General features: G+C 34.2%; 1 protein-coding gene across 2 annotated transcripts in view; it reads left to right on the top strand.

Moving 5' to 3' along the window:
* ATP9B (ATPase phospholipid transporting 9B) overlaps nucleotides 1-18,537 on the top strand; it is a 157,131-nt gene that overhangs the window by 14,919 nt on the left and 123,675 nt on the right. For both annotated transcript variants that reach the window (XM_021553373.2, XM_021553372.2), the window contains exons 2-5: nucleotides 903-1,076; nucleotides 10,545-10,695; nucleotides 14,066-14,179; nucleotides 17,811-17,919. In XM_021553373.2, the coding sequence (XP_021409048.1) occupies nucleotides 903-1,076; nucleotides 10,545-10,695; nucleotides 14,066-14,179; nucleotides 17,811-17,919 (548 nt within the window). The remainder of the gene's footprint in view (nucleotides 1-902; nucleotides 1,077-10,544; nucleotides 10,696-14,065; nucleotides 14,180-17,810; nucleotides 17,920-18,537) is intronic.

Genomic DNA, 18,537 nt, shown 5'->3' with positions numbered 1-18,537 from the left:
ACCATCCTTTTCCAGCCCCAGAACCAAGGACACCATTGGAATTCTAGGCATAAAAAGTGTAAACAACGAGAGCATGGGAGGATGGGATTTCATAACCTGAAGCTGTAATTGGGCAATTAACCACAATATGTAAATGGACCAAAACTTATAAAAGTGTGAAAACGTGTGACCCGCTGTCAGTGTTGGGTATAGCCTTGGCCAGGCTCTTGTGCTGCCCAAGGTGTATCCTTTGAAGGCCTTTTTAATAAATACCTACTTTATTTCTTTAACAATGTCTAGTCTGTGTTCTAAATAGCCTCTCAAGCCATCAGGTCCCACAGGCAAGTCTTCTTGACTCACTGAATGTTTTTGTGTAGAATTATAAGAGTAATTATAATGTTTTCATAACTAAAACTAAGATACTGATGTGTGGTGTAGAAAGTGAGGCTCAAAGGTCTGCATACACAAGAAAATACATCAGGAAAGCAAGTAGAAAAAACACAGTGGAAATATAAAATCTGTACTTCCATGAAAAGTTAGTCACTTGTGTCTGCTATAAGTTTTTCAAAGTAACTTCTATCTAACAAAATTTTACAAATAATCCTTTGAAAAGTAGGAAGTTGCAACTTTGTATGCACAGATTATGTAAAAGCTAAGAATTTCCCTGGAATTATTTATACTACGATTGACAATGATTGCTAGCTTTTTGCTGTATTGCACCGTTTTAACTAAAATCAGAATATATTGTTAATATGTTAACAAAAAAGCACGAGATGCTTAGATGAAAATATCTCCCTAATAAAATTCCATTTGGCAAAAATTAAGTTGTTAGTTTAGGAGATGCCCAGTAATAAAAAGTGATGTATTGGCTATTTATTTTTATTGTTTTTATTTATTGTAGTGCTTTTATCTCATTTTGCCAGGTACCAAGCGGAAGATGAGTCCTCTCATTTGGATGAAATGCCACTAATGATGTCAGAAGAAGGCTTTGAAAATGATGAGAGTGATTACCATACTTTACCAAGAGCCAGAATTTCTCAGAGAAGAAGAGGCTTAGAATGGTTTATCTGTGGCGGCTGGAAGTTCCTTTGCACTAGGTTTGTCACACACTAGTACTTTTAATTAAGTTTTTTAAAAATTAACTAAATAGTAACTGTGTACTGTGTGATGTGTGCAGAGTAAAGAACACAGAATAATTTGCTTGTAGTGAATATTTTGATTTATTTGATTGCATTTTTGTTACTAGGACATTGCCAACTGTTCTAAACCATTCTGAAGAGCAGAGGTTGTTGTGCTTCTCCTGTCTGTCTTGCTGACTTTCAAGAGAGATCATGAGCTAAACTTGTATTAATCTGAGGTCCATATTTTAGCATGTAATCCTGGCTGTCACTTCACTTAAAATTACATTAGGGTAAAGGGGTAAATTTTTTAACTTTTGCAGATATTAGTGTGTTAAGTTTACAATATATATAAATTTATTGACATTGCTGTAAGGAAAAAGCAAATTCATCAACTAATTATTAGTCAACCCTTCAACTTTAAAGCTTAAAATATAAATTTAACTGGTGTGCTTGGAGTGAATTACAACTAGAATTGGCTCTTGTGATTTGGTTCTTAAAAACTTTCTGTGCCAAACTCTGCTCTATGCAAATACCTGGGAATAGTCATTTTCTAATGAATTTTTAGAAAAACTTCTAAGTAGTGAAACTGCTATTAGGATTATTAAGGATCTTCCTTTTTCTGTAATTTGGAGCAGTAAAATCTGAGAATCAGTAAAGCAAAGTGAGGGAAGCATTTTCAGTGGGTTTAAATGACGAATACTTTCTTTGGCAGATGTTTTAGATCTGATTTAGATAGAAGTCTTCACAGCTGGCTTTCATGGTGCATTAAGAGGCCTGTTGTTTTACCTAAGCAAAGCTGTGTTTGTACACCTTCAGTTTTTTGAAATAATTGTTAAGAAGCTTTACAAAGCATTATCTGTGTTGATTCCTGTTTTATATAATGATTTAACAAAAACTCATGGTTTATTAACTTTATTATAGGGGTTAAGTATTTGGAAGGTAGCAGGAAGAGAGGTAGAAAAGTTTACAGAAGTAGTGTTTGTATATGTAAATAGATTTTGGAAGCAGTGTTTCTGGTACAGACCTGCATTTTAGTTGTTAAAAAACATTTATATTATATAAGTATTTAAAGAAGTTGTTAATCCTTTGGACATGTCTTAAAATTTAGATACCTTTCAAGCAATATACTTTCATGTGAGTTCAGTTCTGTAAGTACTAGTGATTATTAGTTACTGTGGTTATATTTCTGTAAGTTTGATTAAGACAGGTGGATCAGTAAAGACTACACCCTGACATGAAATTTACAGAATTTGTATAGAGACAGACAATTGCAAGGTTAGTTTTTGTTGGAATTAATTAAAAATTGTAAGATAACGTCACAAGAAATGGTCTGCTACGTCTCCCCCTCAAATCCACTGGGATAGAACCCCTGTGGAGCCCGGCCAGCTGGGCAGTGGGACGAGGCAGGCAGAGGGAAGGAACTTCTCCTTGGATCCCGGGGGCTTGGAGAAGCTCCCACGTGAGTCCAAAGATGAGCTGGTCCCACAAGCAAAGGAAAGAGGCGCTCTCCCTCAGGATTAGTTCCAAAGTTTAATGAGGGCCTGGAGAGATCCCAGACCACATCTGACTTTGAAGCACCTCCAGAGCAAGGGAGAGAAGTCCCTGCCCAGAGCAGCCAGATACAGGGGGGCGGGAAACCCGAGCAGGCAATGGGGGAAGGACATGGGAGTGGCTCTCTGGGGGCAAGGCCTCAGAGTGACCAGAGGAGGGGGTCGGGGAGGAGTCCCAGCCAGGGTCCAGTTACCTGGTGACCCTGGGAGAAGGATCTGGACAAAGGGGAAGGGTCACCAGGTGATGGACACATCACCTGGGACGAAACAGGGGGATGGGTTGGGGTTTGATGGACATACAGGTACTGATGGGAAAGCTGGGATGAACCAAACAGGTACAAAGAGGGCATATGGAGGGACAAACCATTATGAGGGGATATACAGTGCAAACACAATTCTACAATGGTCATTAGTGCTGAGGACTGCAAAGAAGAAGTGCTGAAGATGGCTGCTTGCTTTTTAAAATTGAGAGGTACATCTCAACTTTCAAGCCTAGAAACTTTCAAATGTGTTCTTTAAATTACTTCAGTCATATTTATGATGGATTTTTGAGAAGGAAAAGAGAAAGGAAATTGCACTATGGATTATTTTCGTTTTTTTTTTTTTCCTATGCTCTATACATACTTTACTGCTAATATAGGTGTGTGAAAAGTCTTCACTATGAAAGAGGCTTTAGGGGAGTATGACTTCTGCTTTGTTGATTTCCTCATCTGAATTTGGACACAGTAAAGAGTCCATTTGGTCTTGCATTTATACCTGTAGGCATTTTAATCGCATTAGTGTTCTCTAAAATAGATCATCATAGCAGATAATTTTTATTTTTCATGGAAAAATAATGAAAAACTGAACATTAGATTCTAGCAGAAGCTTGACATTTCAGTTGGTTGTTAGGAGACAGAGGATACTCCCATAGAAAAGCTGCAGATGCCTGCTTTGATTAAGTAGGGAAAAAGATGTGGAGGGGAGGTGAATGCCTGGGCCAGTTAGGCTGGATAGAAGCCTCCTGTTGTGTGAGAATTCCTGAAGGTGTAAATACCTGTCATTGTAGTAGGGAGATTTCATCTGGGCTGAGAGCATTATTGAGGCTTTGTAATTGATAAAAATCAGGGATGTGCGGTTGGTGTAAGTTACTCTTTTTTATGGTTTCTCATTATAATAGCACTTTACAAATTTTTGCTGGGGCCCACAAAATAGTTGAGTTTTTGAAGTGCCAATTTTCCATTGATAAAATTACCTAGGATCATACAAAAAAATCATACAGAAAACATGGAGGCTATTGTATTGTCACACCTGCAGTGTTTACTTACACTGTAGTAGAATTAGTTACAGTGTTTTTATGTGGTGTGGAGTATTGGTTTGGGATACAATTGTGTGTAGATGCCTTCACACTTGAAATGAAGAGGATCATGTTAGGAGACAATTTTTGTGTGTGTTAGTGTATTCATGGTAAAGGAACAACTGAAACTTATTTCCAGTAGACAAACAGGGTTCTTTTAAGTGTAATGTAAGATTAAAGCAGTCTGAGACCTGTTCAGTTAAACAAAACTTAAAATTTCACCCTATTTTTATGGAAATCAGTACCTGCATCTGTCTGAGGTTGAAATCTCCACCATCTAGAATTTCTTTTTGTGCTTTAAATGAAATTGTAAATTTTTCAAAGCTGTGACAGAAAGATGAACACAATAAAAGACTAGGCATTATTCTGGAGCCAGGCTCAGGGGGGCCCTGATTTCATTTGGGTTCTCAGTGAAAGTCTTGTGTTTGTGTTCAAAATCACTTTACATATTGCAAACAAACAAAAACCCCCATACCCAGTAGGGGTTTCAGTCTGTCTTGCATTGTTAGGATTAATCTCATTTTTCTGAGAGGAAGTTTTCATCTCTTACTTTGCAGCTTTAGAATTTATATTTTATAGAGTTTTGTTGCTACATGACAAACTGTCACTCTTTAGTCTAAAAAGTGTCACCTTCTTTGCAGAAGCAAATATGGAAGGTTTGAAAAAGTTCTGTGTACTTGAAAAATTATTTTGTAAAAACCTTTTATTTGGCTTTTAACTTCAGTTTAGACAATAGACTTGTTGATCAGATCTAAATGGTGTGAACTTTATTTGCAAATCTTCAGCTCTTTAAAGAGTTTTTACATTTGCAAGAAAAACATCATAATTAAATCATATGTTGTCTTTGATTTTGAACAAACTGAAGACTTAATTCAACCAATATAACTTTTCACTTCAGAAACTGCTTATTTCTTGCTTTCATAGCACAGTTAAAAGAAAACTTTGTGATATAGCAGCTGTTTTGTGGTTGTAATCATTTCCCCTTTAACTTACAAATTCTCTTCAAGCTTGTGAAATTATAATGCACATAGATCAATACTCTGGAGTTCTTTGGGCTGGATTGATTTCTTTCTCATGAGATTTACATTCCACTTGTTATCAAAAACCACTTTGTCCCTATGAAAATGGTGCCATTGAATGGCATTTCCATATGAAGTGAAAGGGATATCAAATGCTCGGATTAATTTGGGCTCTAAGATGGCCTGTACGCTTTCAATTAATCTGCAACATTTGTTATGCAGAAGCATGGGAAAATGCTGATCTTTTGAGAATGACATGACCACTGTGTTGCTTTTGGCCTGATTACTGAAGCTACCTGTTGAGTACAATAATTACAGTATGTTTTCTTTGCAGAACTAGTTTCTGCTACTTAAAACCTAATAAGGAAAAGCTGACCCTTGCAGACAATATAGAGCTTTTATATTATCTTTCCATTCTGATGAAAATGCTGTTTTGTGAAAGATACTGGCAGTTAAGCTTGTAGGATAAAAGTAATGAAAAGGAAAAATAAAAAAAAAGCCTTTATTCTTAGAGCTGCAGAGTCAGTTGAGACTTTTACTTTAGCTTTTGACTTATAGAGATACGTTCTATTTATGAAAAAGTTAAAAGTTCTTATTTAAAAATTACTCCAGGTTTTTGTTTGTTAGTGGGGAGTTTTTTTGGTTGGTGGGTCTTTGTTGTTGTTTTTAGTTGTTTTGTTGTTTTATGAAGACAATGGTTATTGTTCCTCCACATTAAAATAATACATTAGGAAGCAGGTTAGTAAAATGCTATTTAATGGATATGGCTTGAAGTTCTTTTATAAATTTGGTTGAATTTCTTACATACCGTCTGTTATAGCGATACAGACAACACAGCTTGCAACTAGCTTATGGAAAAGGCTTTCTGTGCATGTGTTGAATTTTGTAGGCAAGGGCATTTGAAATACAAATTTAAATAAGTAAACAAATATGTACTTTATGTTTTTTTATTGCTGAATCCCTAGCATTATATGTGGTTTTACATAAGAGTTCAGAAAAATCTGAAGTATGTCTCAATCATGCTACATCTTTTGTTTCAAGCCTATTTAAAGCTTGGAGAATGCTACTGTCATTTATAATACAAATTTGCTGTTCATGTTAATTGAAAGCCCATGGAAGTGATACAGAAAGCCTATGGAAGGGTCTATACCCTTGATCAAAAATATGTTCTCTGCTAGGGAATGTTAATTTAAGAACAAATTAGAAATGTGTTGGATGGTAATAATCTGAGTTACAAAAATTTTGGGTAGACTTTATTGGTGTTAAATTTTAAAATTCATATAAATTGATTAGGATTTCTGAGGCCAGCATGTCCACCTTGTATTCTTTCTGTAATAAAACAGTAATTGCTACTGAGACTGTAAATAGCAGAATGTAACTGATTCATATTTTTATGGTAGTAAAGCTCATCTGAACCATGAGAATATTGATTTGGGGATAACCTGTAATATTTTCATCATCTGTGACTTCTCTGAGAATTTGACTGTTTTTAGCTGTGTCATTAAAGTTATTGCAGTTGTTTCCCAGTCAGACACGACTCTCGTGTTTGTACTTTTTGGCATTTGCTAAACTAATGATCATGATGGTGACTGTTGCTCTGTAGCAAAAAAAAGTAGTTTCAAGGAGGGAGACTCTGTGATAAGGAAGGCAGTGTAATTACGTTGCTTTAGGTGAATGTTTAATTTTAGCAGTAGAGAAGTCCTTAGCATCTTAGGAAATTATTCTACAAAAGAGACTGTGCCTAATCAAATACTTCATCTGTTTACAGTTCAAATTCAAAAACTGATTGAACGAAGCAGGGTTTCAAAGATTGTCAGGGAATTGTCTACGGGACTGTAGGCAGATCTGTCATGTTAGCTCACTTTCTTCAGGAAAAAGTTATTTTCCTTGGAACTTTTTTCCTACAGATCTCTCCTTTCACTTCTCACTATATAACTAAGCTGTCTCTTCTGTCTCCACATCCCTGCCTTGGAAAACTAACAAGTTTAAAGCTTTAATGCCATGAGTAGTTTTATCAAGTTGGCACTGAGTGGTATCATTCTGCCTTCTGCTGCAAACATATAACCTACATTGTTTCAACTATTTTTGCAGGTTTTTTTAGATTTTTAATGGTTGGGGATGGATATAAACGAAAATAATCCCCTTTTATTCTGCATTAGTATACAGCTGAATCGATTTGCAGGCCTGATTTTCCCATTCAGTTGCATGAGCCATGAGTATTTTCTTGGAACGAGAATCCACATCTTTGTTATGGGTGGAGGGAGGTACTGGACATTTCGGCAGCAGCAGGATCTGTTCACAGCCATTAAACTGATTGTGGAATTATGAAAAAGAAAGACTGGTGTTCATTTTGCTTTAAGACAAGTTTAAGTAATAATATTTCTCAGTTGTATGTTACTAAATAACAGTACTGAATTTTGAAAATTGAATTAACGTTACAATTTTTGTGATAGAATAATTCTTTGTCACTCTTTTAAAGTGATTGGGAAAAGCTAATGAAAGCACATTCCATTTTTGTAGCAAAAATAAAATGCATGTTTACGTCTATCCCACAGTGAGAGTTTAGTGAAGAAAATCTTAAGAATCCAGCATTTGAAACTGAAGTATTTTAAAGGTCAGCTTGTGAGTATTGCTGTAGTAGTATTTCCATAACAAAGTTATTGTTGCTATGAATAATTTTGCTATTGGCATAACCCTTAATTTTCTTTAAAGAGAATCAACGACTTTGAACTCCATTCTTTGACAAAATTAATTTGTAATAAGCATGAGATTATGTAGACTACACACAAGAACACTTTAATGGGAATTGTGGCAACGTAACCTAGCTATCAGACTTCCTTCCTTGCAGTATTTGTGTGTTTCATGATTCTGTAATTGTGAATAAACAGACTAAGAAAGGGCCTTAAGAGGTTTCCAGTCAATTCCTTGCCTGTATAGAATGAATTATTTCTATCACTGATGTCTGATCTAACCACATCTTAGAGATATGCAGAAATTCCAGCTTCCTTGAGTGTCTCCTCCACCTCTCTCATTAAAAGAGTTTACTCAATATCTGTCCATATTGTGCCACACCTGCTTATTGATTTACATTGAAGGTCTGTCATTAGTTAAGGATGGTGGGCCTAGAAAATAATCGTCCCTTTCCTCTTTGCAGCTGGTTTTTACATACTTGAAACCATATTATATCCACACTCAGCCTTCTGTGAACAGCTCTGTTTCTTTGGTGTATCTAGTAGTCAGCCTGCCCTGCTTTCTAGACCTGTACTTGTTTTCTTGCTCTTGTGTGTGGTCTCTGTTTTCCCAATAGGTCTGTTTGTTGAAATTTGGTATTCAGAATGGTCCTGTAAGCCAACTGAGATCATGCTAGCAGTGACTGAGAGAAAGGGGCACATTCATCACTTGCTACAAGCATGCTTGTCCACATGAATTGATGTCTTTTTTTTGCATGTGTATAACATTCTCATGCAGTAACTGAGCTGCCATCTGGTTTTTGAGCATTTCCTGGTTCTGTATTTGTGTAGTTAGTTATTTCTTTGTAAATTGTATTGCATTTGTACCTGTTCAACTGCAGTCTGTGTCTTCCAGGTAGTTTCTTAATTTTTCTGATCTTGAACTCTGATCTTCTCTTTGCATGTACCCCTCTCTCTTCTACTTTTTTTATGGTCTGAAAAAAGAAATATTCAGCAGTCAATTACCCAGTAAGTTCTAAATACGTCTTTAGAGATCTACACTGAAATTACTTTGGTTTTATGTAAGCTACTATGCAATTATGATTTTTCCAACTGCATCACTTCCAAGAATGTTCCTTTTCTTTTCTTATGATAAATATCTTGAGAGTTAAATTTTATTAGAGACATAGAATTATAGAATAATTTTTGTTGGAAGGGACCTTTAAAGATCATCTAATCCAGCCTCCCTGGCATGACCATGGATATCTTTCACCAGAACAGGGTGCTCAAAGCCTCAGGAGTCCACAGAGGGCATGCACTCAAGCAGTAGTGCAATTGGTTCTTCTCAGAGTGAAATTAGTTCAATTTTAGAGATTGTTCTTGACACGTCACTGTTGGTTGTGACTTCTGTTTTCGTACACATCTGTACAAATACATATGAATAGGTTGACTATACAGAATTAATCCTGTAAACAGTGCTGAGGTGATTGAACTGTACATTTCTCTTTTGTTATCAGATGAGTTCTTCCTATTGGTTTGAATACAATTTGTACAAATTTCTTAATGGTAGTTTTCTTTTGCTGCATCAAAAATATTGCCAGTATATTCAAAAACCTCACTAGAAATTGTTTCTCATGTCAACTTCATCAGCTCATGTAGCTGAAATCTGCTGTTATCAGCTCAGTCAACTGCAGTAGGTGAAGAGCATGGATGACCTGTCTGCTCAGTGTTCCTGATTCACTTGCCTGAAACAGACTCCAAACATGATTGAGGCACCTCTTCACTGTATTAAGAAATAAATACAAATAAATTCTCCTTTAATGTGTGGGATTGTAAATCAAGAATATGCAGTGTACAGCAAACCCACTTTTCTTTGAAATGGTCCTGGATGGCCTTTCTGCCTCTGTAGATAGTACTAGCAACTACTTATGCTCATTACATTATGTGAGTTGAGTCACATCCATGTTTGTTCCTTGCTTTATGGCTGTTAGTAAACAGTGTGTTGAGCCTCAGAGGCATCATTCCATTTGTCAGCTTTTGTTCCTCCTTCTTGTGACCCCTTCCCACCATTCCTGTATCATTGTTCAAAATACAGTTGTTTAGAGGTTGTCGTGAACTCTTTTCTATCTCACTGCTCATGGTTTAAACTTCTTCAGTAGATTTGTAAGCTGTTCCTTTCTTCTGTGAACTGAAGTTCCCCTGTGCAATCTGCATTTACATAGTGGGCTTGTTTTGAATGGTTTTCTTGTTTTGTTTGTTAGGTTTGGTTTGTTGGTTTTTTTTGTTTGTTTTTTTTTTTATATTTCACAGTATGACATTAGCAGTGGTATGGAGGAAATTGAAGATTTGCAAATTATGTGGCAATTGTATCCAAAGCTGCTGAGATCTTTTAAACTGTATCAAACAGAAGCCTTATTTCCTCTTCAATCATTAGCATAATCTGAATGTGAGTAATCTAAAATAAAGAGTTTAGCCAATGACTATAAGGCATGATGCAGAATCTTATTAACTAGAATTTTTTGAACCTGTGTCAAGGTATGGTGTAGTGAAACTTCTCATTAGTGTATTAGGATTTTCTGCAAAGAATGTGCAGAAAATATATTAATATATGTATTAAATATAAAAATATATAATAATAGATAATTCATATAATAAATATATGAGTTTATATATGCATATGTCTGGGTGAGTTCAGTACTCTGAATTGCCCTAAATATTAGAAGCTAACATCATGCTTGCTTATATAGATGTGGCAAACATTTTTAGCTTGTTTTTCATAGGTATTTGCTTTCAAGGGTTCCAGGTTTGGAAATTGTGATCTTGTATAGTACATTTTTAGTTTTAAAATAATTTATTGTCTTTCTTTTCAGTTGTTCTGATTGGCTCATAAACATCTGTCGAAGAAAGAAAGACCTGAAGGCTCGTACAGTGTGGCTTGGGTGTCCTGAAAAGTGTGAAGAAAAATACCCCAAAAATGCCATAAAAAATCAAAAGTACAACATCTTTACCTTTATACCTGGGGTAAGGCCACTAAACATATTCTAGTGTTGGGCTGATGGTATGTTTTGTAGTGTTTTTTGACTATTCCACAAAAAGATAATTTTATTTGCCCAGGTTCTTCTTTTTCTTTCTGAATTTGTCTCAATGACTTCAATAAAAATTAACAGTCGACAGCAAGGCTGCATTTTTACTAAATTGTTTGGTTTTCAAAGGGATATGTACTTAATTGCAGTTTGAGTGGTTAGAATTCAGTAAAGCTTTTAAAATTTGAGATGAATTTCTTTGCACTTTTCTATTCAGCATTAGAAATCTGTAATTCTTTTTAAAAAAGAAACAGTTCTGCACGTAAAGGATTGACTCCAATTGAGAAGTAAATAGTTGAAAATTACAATTTAGTCCCATGGATCTTTTCTCATACTCCTTGCCGTTGAAAGTATAATAAATAATGAATTCCAAAATGCACAACTCCTTAAAGGACAAAAACAGCTCATATCTTCAATTTGTATCACAAGTAGGCCTAGTTTAATACTTTTCAGAGTTGCATTTGTTATTGCAGTCTTTTTGCAGATATTTTTGACTTTGAGTGCAGTTCTTCAGCCAATACTTTTGTTGCGGAGTGAAAAGTTTTTTGTCACTTTTCTCTTAAGAAGCCATATTGTGCTTAAATTTCAGTTTTTTGATTGTACTATACACCATGTATATGAAGACAAAAGAGACATTGCAGTTTTGTCTAGTTCATAGTTTTTAAAAAAATGTGATAATGAAATTTAGCAATAGAGAAACAATTTTTGAAATTTAAGTAGTTAACCTAAAAATTTATCCTAGTGTGAAATTATAAATTTTAGTATTACACTTTTACTCATATTTTTACAAATAACATCCAAGAGTCCTGTGTCCCATAGCAAAATTAATTTCTTAATTTTCTTAAATTTTTTATTTAAGTAATCATGCTGATTTATAAGAGTATTGATTATATCCTTCTGGCCTCTCCAGTCCAAAGACTGACAGGTGTTTTGTAATTAATTTCCATATTAAAACAACAAAAAAAATTTAATTGCCTTGTAATTAAGACTGATCATCCCCTGTCAGGAAAATAAGATGTCACTTATCACATGTGGATAAAATATTCTCATAATTTTTTGACAAAGTAAATGTTTTCTTCCAAAGTTTAAATTATTAAATACACTGAAATTGGTTAAGCCACATATGCTTTCCCAAAGGTCACAAAATTCATTAAGCATATAGTAAGCCATTGATTATTGCAACACAAAATTTGCAGTGTGGATTACAAATCGTGAACCAGATTCACGTTCCTTATAGGGATCAGATGTAGTTTGCAATTTCCTATTGTGAGAGAGAATGTTTGTTCTTTTTTGATCTTTTAAAAATCCTGGTTTTACCCAATAGGTCAAGTCAACTTTTTAATTTGGTGCTAGTATTTGAAAATTCAGTGGTAACTTCAAAATCAAGTGAGATCCTAAATGTAAAACCCAGTTGTTGATGAAAATGAAATGTTTTCAAATTTTAATTTTAGATATAAAATAAGACTTTTCATTCATTAGAATATTGTGTAGCTGTTTTTTTGGGTTTTTTTTATGCTGCTTTACTAGAAATAATTTGTAGGGAGCATCAGTGTATTGGTTCCAAACCCATAAATATAACAAAGTCATAAATGCTGACTCCGGTGGTCTTATCTGGTTGAAATTTTGATAATGTGAAATTTTGTATTCTATTACATGGTTTTTTAGACATTGAGGCTGACAAGGGTAATATTCAATGATTTCATGTCCAAATACAAACTTAAAATAATGCTTAGATTAACAGAATTTTACTTGCTGGCTAAAAGAGCCGTAACATTTCCAAAATATCATCTAATTTCTGAACATTAGATAAAATACTTGCTGCTTCTCCCTTTATACCGGTCTGTTCTCTTCATAACTTCATATAGATCTTGATACAGTTGCTTAGGAATTTTGCATGAGCTTCCATAAAACATACCTTCTGTGATGGGCAGGTTTTGAAGATAACTCTCCTGAACTTCAAGGCACTAATTTCATTAGTTTTATGTAGCTGGAGACTTTTCAATTTGCTTAACTGAACTGAAGTGCTTAGCTTTGTATTGAATTAAATGTCAGTGGTCTGCCAGGATTCAAAAGATTTGTAGGAAGGTGCTTTTTAACTTCCACAAGATCTTCATCTCCTAAAGTACTGTCTGGACTTTTATTTGACTGGGTGTATCAAGTTTTTGTAAACAATTGAGCATACAAGCAGAAATGAGTGTATGAACTTTGTTAGGAACACAAGGTGCAGGTTCAGCCTGAAATACTTTCAGTTTGGAAGAAGGCTCTGACTTTTCTGACAATTTCTGGTTTTACTTTTTTATCTTTACAGTTTTATTGGTAAGTCATGAAATAGCATTCCATGCTCTGAAAAAAAATCTTATGCTTGGTGGCTATTTAGGTAGTCTTTAACTGAACTGGCAGCTTTGAGATACCAGTAGTTCGTTGTGCTTGCCAGAAAGACACTTTGAACTTCCCTGAATATTTTTTCATAGCACATAGATTTTTACATAATTAAGTAATAATGTTGCACTGATAAGAACAATAAATGTGAGTCAAAGAACTTTACTTTTTATGCAGAAATCATTTTAATATTAACTGAATTTTAAGATTAAAGAATGGAGACATCTCTGTGGCTTTTTGATCTATTTTGAATGTTTTATTTTTGAAATAATTAGTTATTAATTTTCTTAAGTCTCAGTGTTTCAAGCTCAGTAACCACTTCTCTTAATGCTGCTGGAGTTGCTATATTACCCTGGCTTACTGAAGAAATATGAGAAGACTTTGAAGATTCAAAATTCTATAAAATTAATAATGTTCTTAGCATTGTAATTACAACCAAAGCAATCTTGAGAACATGTGGTTGCTGAAGTGGTGCTTTTAATTACTAAAGGAATCTCTTCATCTGACATTGTTTTTGAATATGAGTCAATGTATTCTGTGATAAATCTACTGTGGCTTCACTTAAAAATTGGATAATTAGCTCTGAGTTTAAACCAAATCTTTGATTTAGTAATAAGTGTATCTTAGTACCTATATTTAAATCTTTGCACAGTGATCTTGATACATAGTCCAGCTTTCAGAATACCCAAAATTTAGCAAATTGCTTTATCAATGGATTTTTCTTGACAAAAATATCAGTTTAATATTAAATTTATGTAATCGTGTGTGATGATATATAATATATTGTCCTATATAAGTATACTGTAATAATGCCATCTATAACAGTATGATATATAATAATTTTAAATCTCCTATAATGAAAAAGTATACTTTATGTATATTACAAATGGAAAATTTAAGACATTTATCTACTTTCTTTTTCATTTTAGGTTTTATATGAACAGTTCAAGTTTTTCTTGAATCTCTATTTTCTCATCGTGTCCTGCTCACAGTTTGTACCAGCACTGAAAATAGGCTACCTGTACACATACTGGGCTCCACTGGTAAACAGAAAAATACCATTAACTAGAAATTTGGGGTTTTTTAATGTCAATGAAAGGTTCATGTCTATGTACATTGCATAAACCTGCAACTGGTAAACTACAGTGGTCAAAGAACATAACAGAAGTAAAATGCTTATTTGAAAGCTGATGTTTGACAGCCTTCCCTTCCACTTGCCCACTATGCCTCTGCCCCACAGGCGAGGTCGTTTTTATTAACCAGCTAGTGCCAGTGTTTAATGCTTCATCCTGCCTGCTGGTCACTCAAGAGTTTAAAAAAAAACAACCAGCAAAAAAAGCTTCCGCTACTAAAGAAACTTACTGCATAACAGAGGTAATTTATGTGTTAAATATCTTTCCATTTATTGTTATTTGGTGACTATTTTATGTTTCTAGACTTGTTTTCAGACAATTTCAGAATTGTGAGCATAAATTTTTTGCATTCCTTCTGTATCAGTTTTGATCACAACCTTTTCTCAGAAAAATATTTTAAGCCATGGATAAATCAGGAGAAAATTGTTCCTTGAAAAGAAGTTATTAATTAAACATGCTTCACCTAATTGAGCACCCTACCAGTTGCACTGGCCTTCTTTTGATATGTCTTTTTATTATTGAGCTCTCTGCTGTATTTTCTTGGGAAACTGTTCAAACCACTTGCTTCTGACTCAGGTTTCCTATGGTTTGAAAACTGATTTTTTGTCAGAGGTGACCCTTTTGGTAGTCTGCCAGCTGTATTGCCATGATTTGGAATTATTTTCTTATTTGTAACAAGATCATTACCTTTTCATCTTTTTTCCCAGTCCCTCCACATTAGGTTTAAAGGCAGGAAGAGCAAATGCCTTATGTTTTAAACTTTTTTAAAAAAATTGGTATTTTTCAGTAGCATTTATTCTCAGTAGTGTTCAAGATTAACTGTGACATGCTGACTGCTTGAGTGAGGGTGGTTCTTAACAAATCAATAGAGTATATTCTGAATTTATTTCATTCTTTTATTTGTTTTAACATGTGTCCTTTTAACTGTGGATAATAGTTGAAAGGATAATAGTTATGGATAAATGGAGACACCATCCTGGATGTTCTTCCCACCTCTCTTCCCAGAATTTTGCTTCTTCTGCAACAAAAAAACACTTTCAAGATAGAAAGCTTATTCAACAGTGGGATTTTAAATGGATATTTACAAAGTTTTGTCACTGACACAGTAAGAAAAGACAGAAGTCAACCTTGTCTGGAAGTTGCTCTATTCACCATGATGTGCTGTGTGTAGTGCTACACATTAGTAGGATAGTAAGGAAAATAAATCATTAAACCCTTAGCATCTCAGCTCACTTCTGTCCTTCTCAAAGAAGGGAGAAAATACTGTATTTTGTGAACACCAGTGATCTGTTCTTTATGGTTGTCTTATTCAAAGGTATTTTGAACTATGCATCCCAGTTTTCACATATAGCTTGAAAATACCAGTGTTTCAATATATTTTTTTGCTAAACTCACTTGTTTGTACTTTAATAGCTTTTCTACTAATAATCAACCTCCATGTAAAAGGCTGAAATTGAATGTTGAGCAATGCTAAGCATCCATTAAGAAAATACATAACATTTAAGTCTGATTGGTTGGTCTTCATTTGCTGCTTAACAAATCAGTTTAGGTTTTTTGAAGGACATGTAACTACTGATAAATCTTCAGTAATAATCAGAGGAGCAACTATGACTTGTATTTTCTCTCAACATTTTAAAGGAAAATTGTTTGCCCTCATACATAAAACCAAATGACTAGAAGCTGATTATTGCTAGAACTGGTTTGGGCTTTTTTTGATGGTCTATGTAGATTTTGTGGGTTGTTTTGTTAGGATTCTTTTTGCTTTTGATTTATTTCAACAGTTTTTTACAATACAGATACAGTAATATCAAGCCCCAGATTTCTTAAAACAAGACTATTTTGCTAATTTATTTTCAATTTTTTTAGGGAATGGACTTCTCATTCCACTCCAGCATACAAAAGATTTTAAAGCATACAAGTTTGATTGTAGACAGTACACTAAAGATACTTACCTGCTTACAGTTAAAGTAAGATGACAGGTTCCTTTGTTAAACTGGCTTCACAATTTTAGCTCTCCTTTGGAAGAGTATCAACTTCCTTTGAGCAAATGAGTAAAAAGAGAAATGTCTTTCTTAAATTGTTCCTCATAGTCATGGTCAACTGTACTCAGCTGCTCAGCAAGAGGCTGCTAGAGGAAATTGTTGCAAGTAGCACCTTGCATTGTGTTTTGATTACTGTCTACTAACAAGGTGTGTGCAAATGAGAAATATGTTTGAAGGTGCTTCAGGAGTGCCCTTTTTTATGTGGCTTATATATCTATATTGCCAAAGCATATGAAAATACTGCTGTCAGAAAGGGAGAAAATCTGATTTTTTTCATTCAATTATGCCCTGGGGAGTAAAAAGAGAATGCTTTCTGCATAGGTAGTTTTTTGTTCTATGTAGTTTCACTATAATTGTAGCCAATGTAAACTTGAACAAATAAGTAGTGCTCAACTGTAAGGTCACATCTGAATAAGTGTTGGAACTTTGGTCTGGAACTGCAAAATATTGTTAAAATCTGTAGGAAGATTTTAGTCAATACTTTTAGGAAAACTCTACACCTTCACTCCTTTCATATTGCTGTGACATTAGGGGAAGTTTGGCAAACTGTGAACTTCTGCAGGAGAAGTCTAATGGCATAAATTTTCTTCTATAAAATAGTGGTGGTTGTCTGAAGCTAGATGGATAATGTAGAATCTTATTGTTGGTGGATTTGTTAATATTTTAATTTTGTATCCATCTTATTCATAGTGATGAAAGATCCTTTTACTGGTAAAAATTTTCTTTCTCTTTCATTGATGGTGAAAATCTCAAGTGCTGAGTCTAAGTCAGAAGATCTGATCTAAGGAGGTTTAGAGAGGTAGAGAGGAAATTTATGTGCTTATCCCTGAATTGTTCTGTGTTTGTTAGCTTACCACCCTTTCTAGAGACCATCACAGCTGAGTGACCATCACAGAGACCATCACAGCTGAGTGAAACATTCTGTGCATTTCCAGTAGAAGCTGCAGTAGCATTGTCTGTGAAAGGAGCAGCCAAAGTATCTTGACACTTCATTTTTGAGAACAAATCCCCTTTTCCTTTGCCCATATTTGTGATGTGTTGCTAAATAGCTGCATTTAAGATGCAAAATTATTGAACTAGCCATTAATTTATCTTTTTCTGTGTATTAGGAAAAAGACAACTTTTCAGCATTAGAATTGGAGGCTTTTTAAATGTTTTTGGTAAAGCCCTAAAGTTTGTGGATGATAAGGAAATAAGTTTATTGAAACTATAAAGGCTGTCTAAGTAATCCACAACATCTTCCTTTTGTGCATTTCAAAATACTGTCTATGTGTATTTGGACATAGTTACTCTAATTATATTTGTACAATGTGCAAGTATGATCTTTTTTTTCCTGGACTGAACCAAGATACTATTTTAACTTATTGAATAAAATACTCAAATCCAAATTAAAAAAAGAAAAGTAAATGTTCTAAGTACATGTTCTTACTCTGTGTAGTGTTCCTATTTGTCTGTTCTAGTGCTGAGAATTCTGAACTGTGTAATTGTATCTTTAACAGGGATTTGTTTTGACGGTCACAGTGGTACGGGAAGCTGTTGATGAATTTCGACGTTACAAGAGAGACAAAGAAATGAACTCACAGTTGTATAGCAAGCTGACAGTACGAGGTTAGCAACACCATTATATAAATCCTTAAAAGATTTCACCTTTTTCTTTATATATACATTTGCAGGTTTTCAGTTCAAAGAAATAACTAATAGTTTTAAGCTCTAATACTCAGTATGAAATTTATATTCAACTAAATAAAGTAATTGATTTTCCTTAGACAAATAGGATTGTTAAATTTGCCTTGTTTAGGAAATTTAATAAATATTTGGTTGGTTGTCAAAGAAAGGTGTATGTATATAATTGTATATATTTTTAAAGAATTCTGCTGGTTAGTACCCTGACTTCAAAATGCAATTTACCTCTGAAATTGATGCTGAACAGTAACTCAACATTGTCAACTATGTATCTAGCATATGTAGGAAATAAGGGAGTAATGAATAATGAAAATAACTAAGATTCCATGGAGCTTTTCAAATTTGGTGGATATATTTGTGCTTAAGAAAAGGAAGGCGTATTGTGAGTCAGCTTCGATATCAAAAATATTAATTTGAATTTTTATATGTAATTTGAAATTTGTTTGATCATGCAATATGGAACAACCAGTTTTCTTTAATGAAAGGAGAAATCAGTTATGACATTTTTTGGACTCACCACTTTTAACAGGTTTTCATGAAGAC

The sequence above is a fragment of the Lonchura striata genome, chromosome 1 (assembly GCF_046129695.1).
Source record: "Lonchura striata isolate bLonStr1 chromosome 1, bLonStr1.mat, whole genome shotgun sequence".
Classification (NCBI taxonomy): Eukaryota; Metazoa; Chordata; class Aves; order Passeriformes; family Estrildidae; genus Lonchura; species Lonchura striata.
The sequence above is the reverse complement of the archived record's forward strand: the minus strand, read 5'-3'. Positions and strand labels throughout refer to the sequence as shown.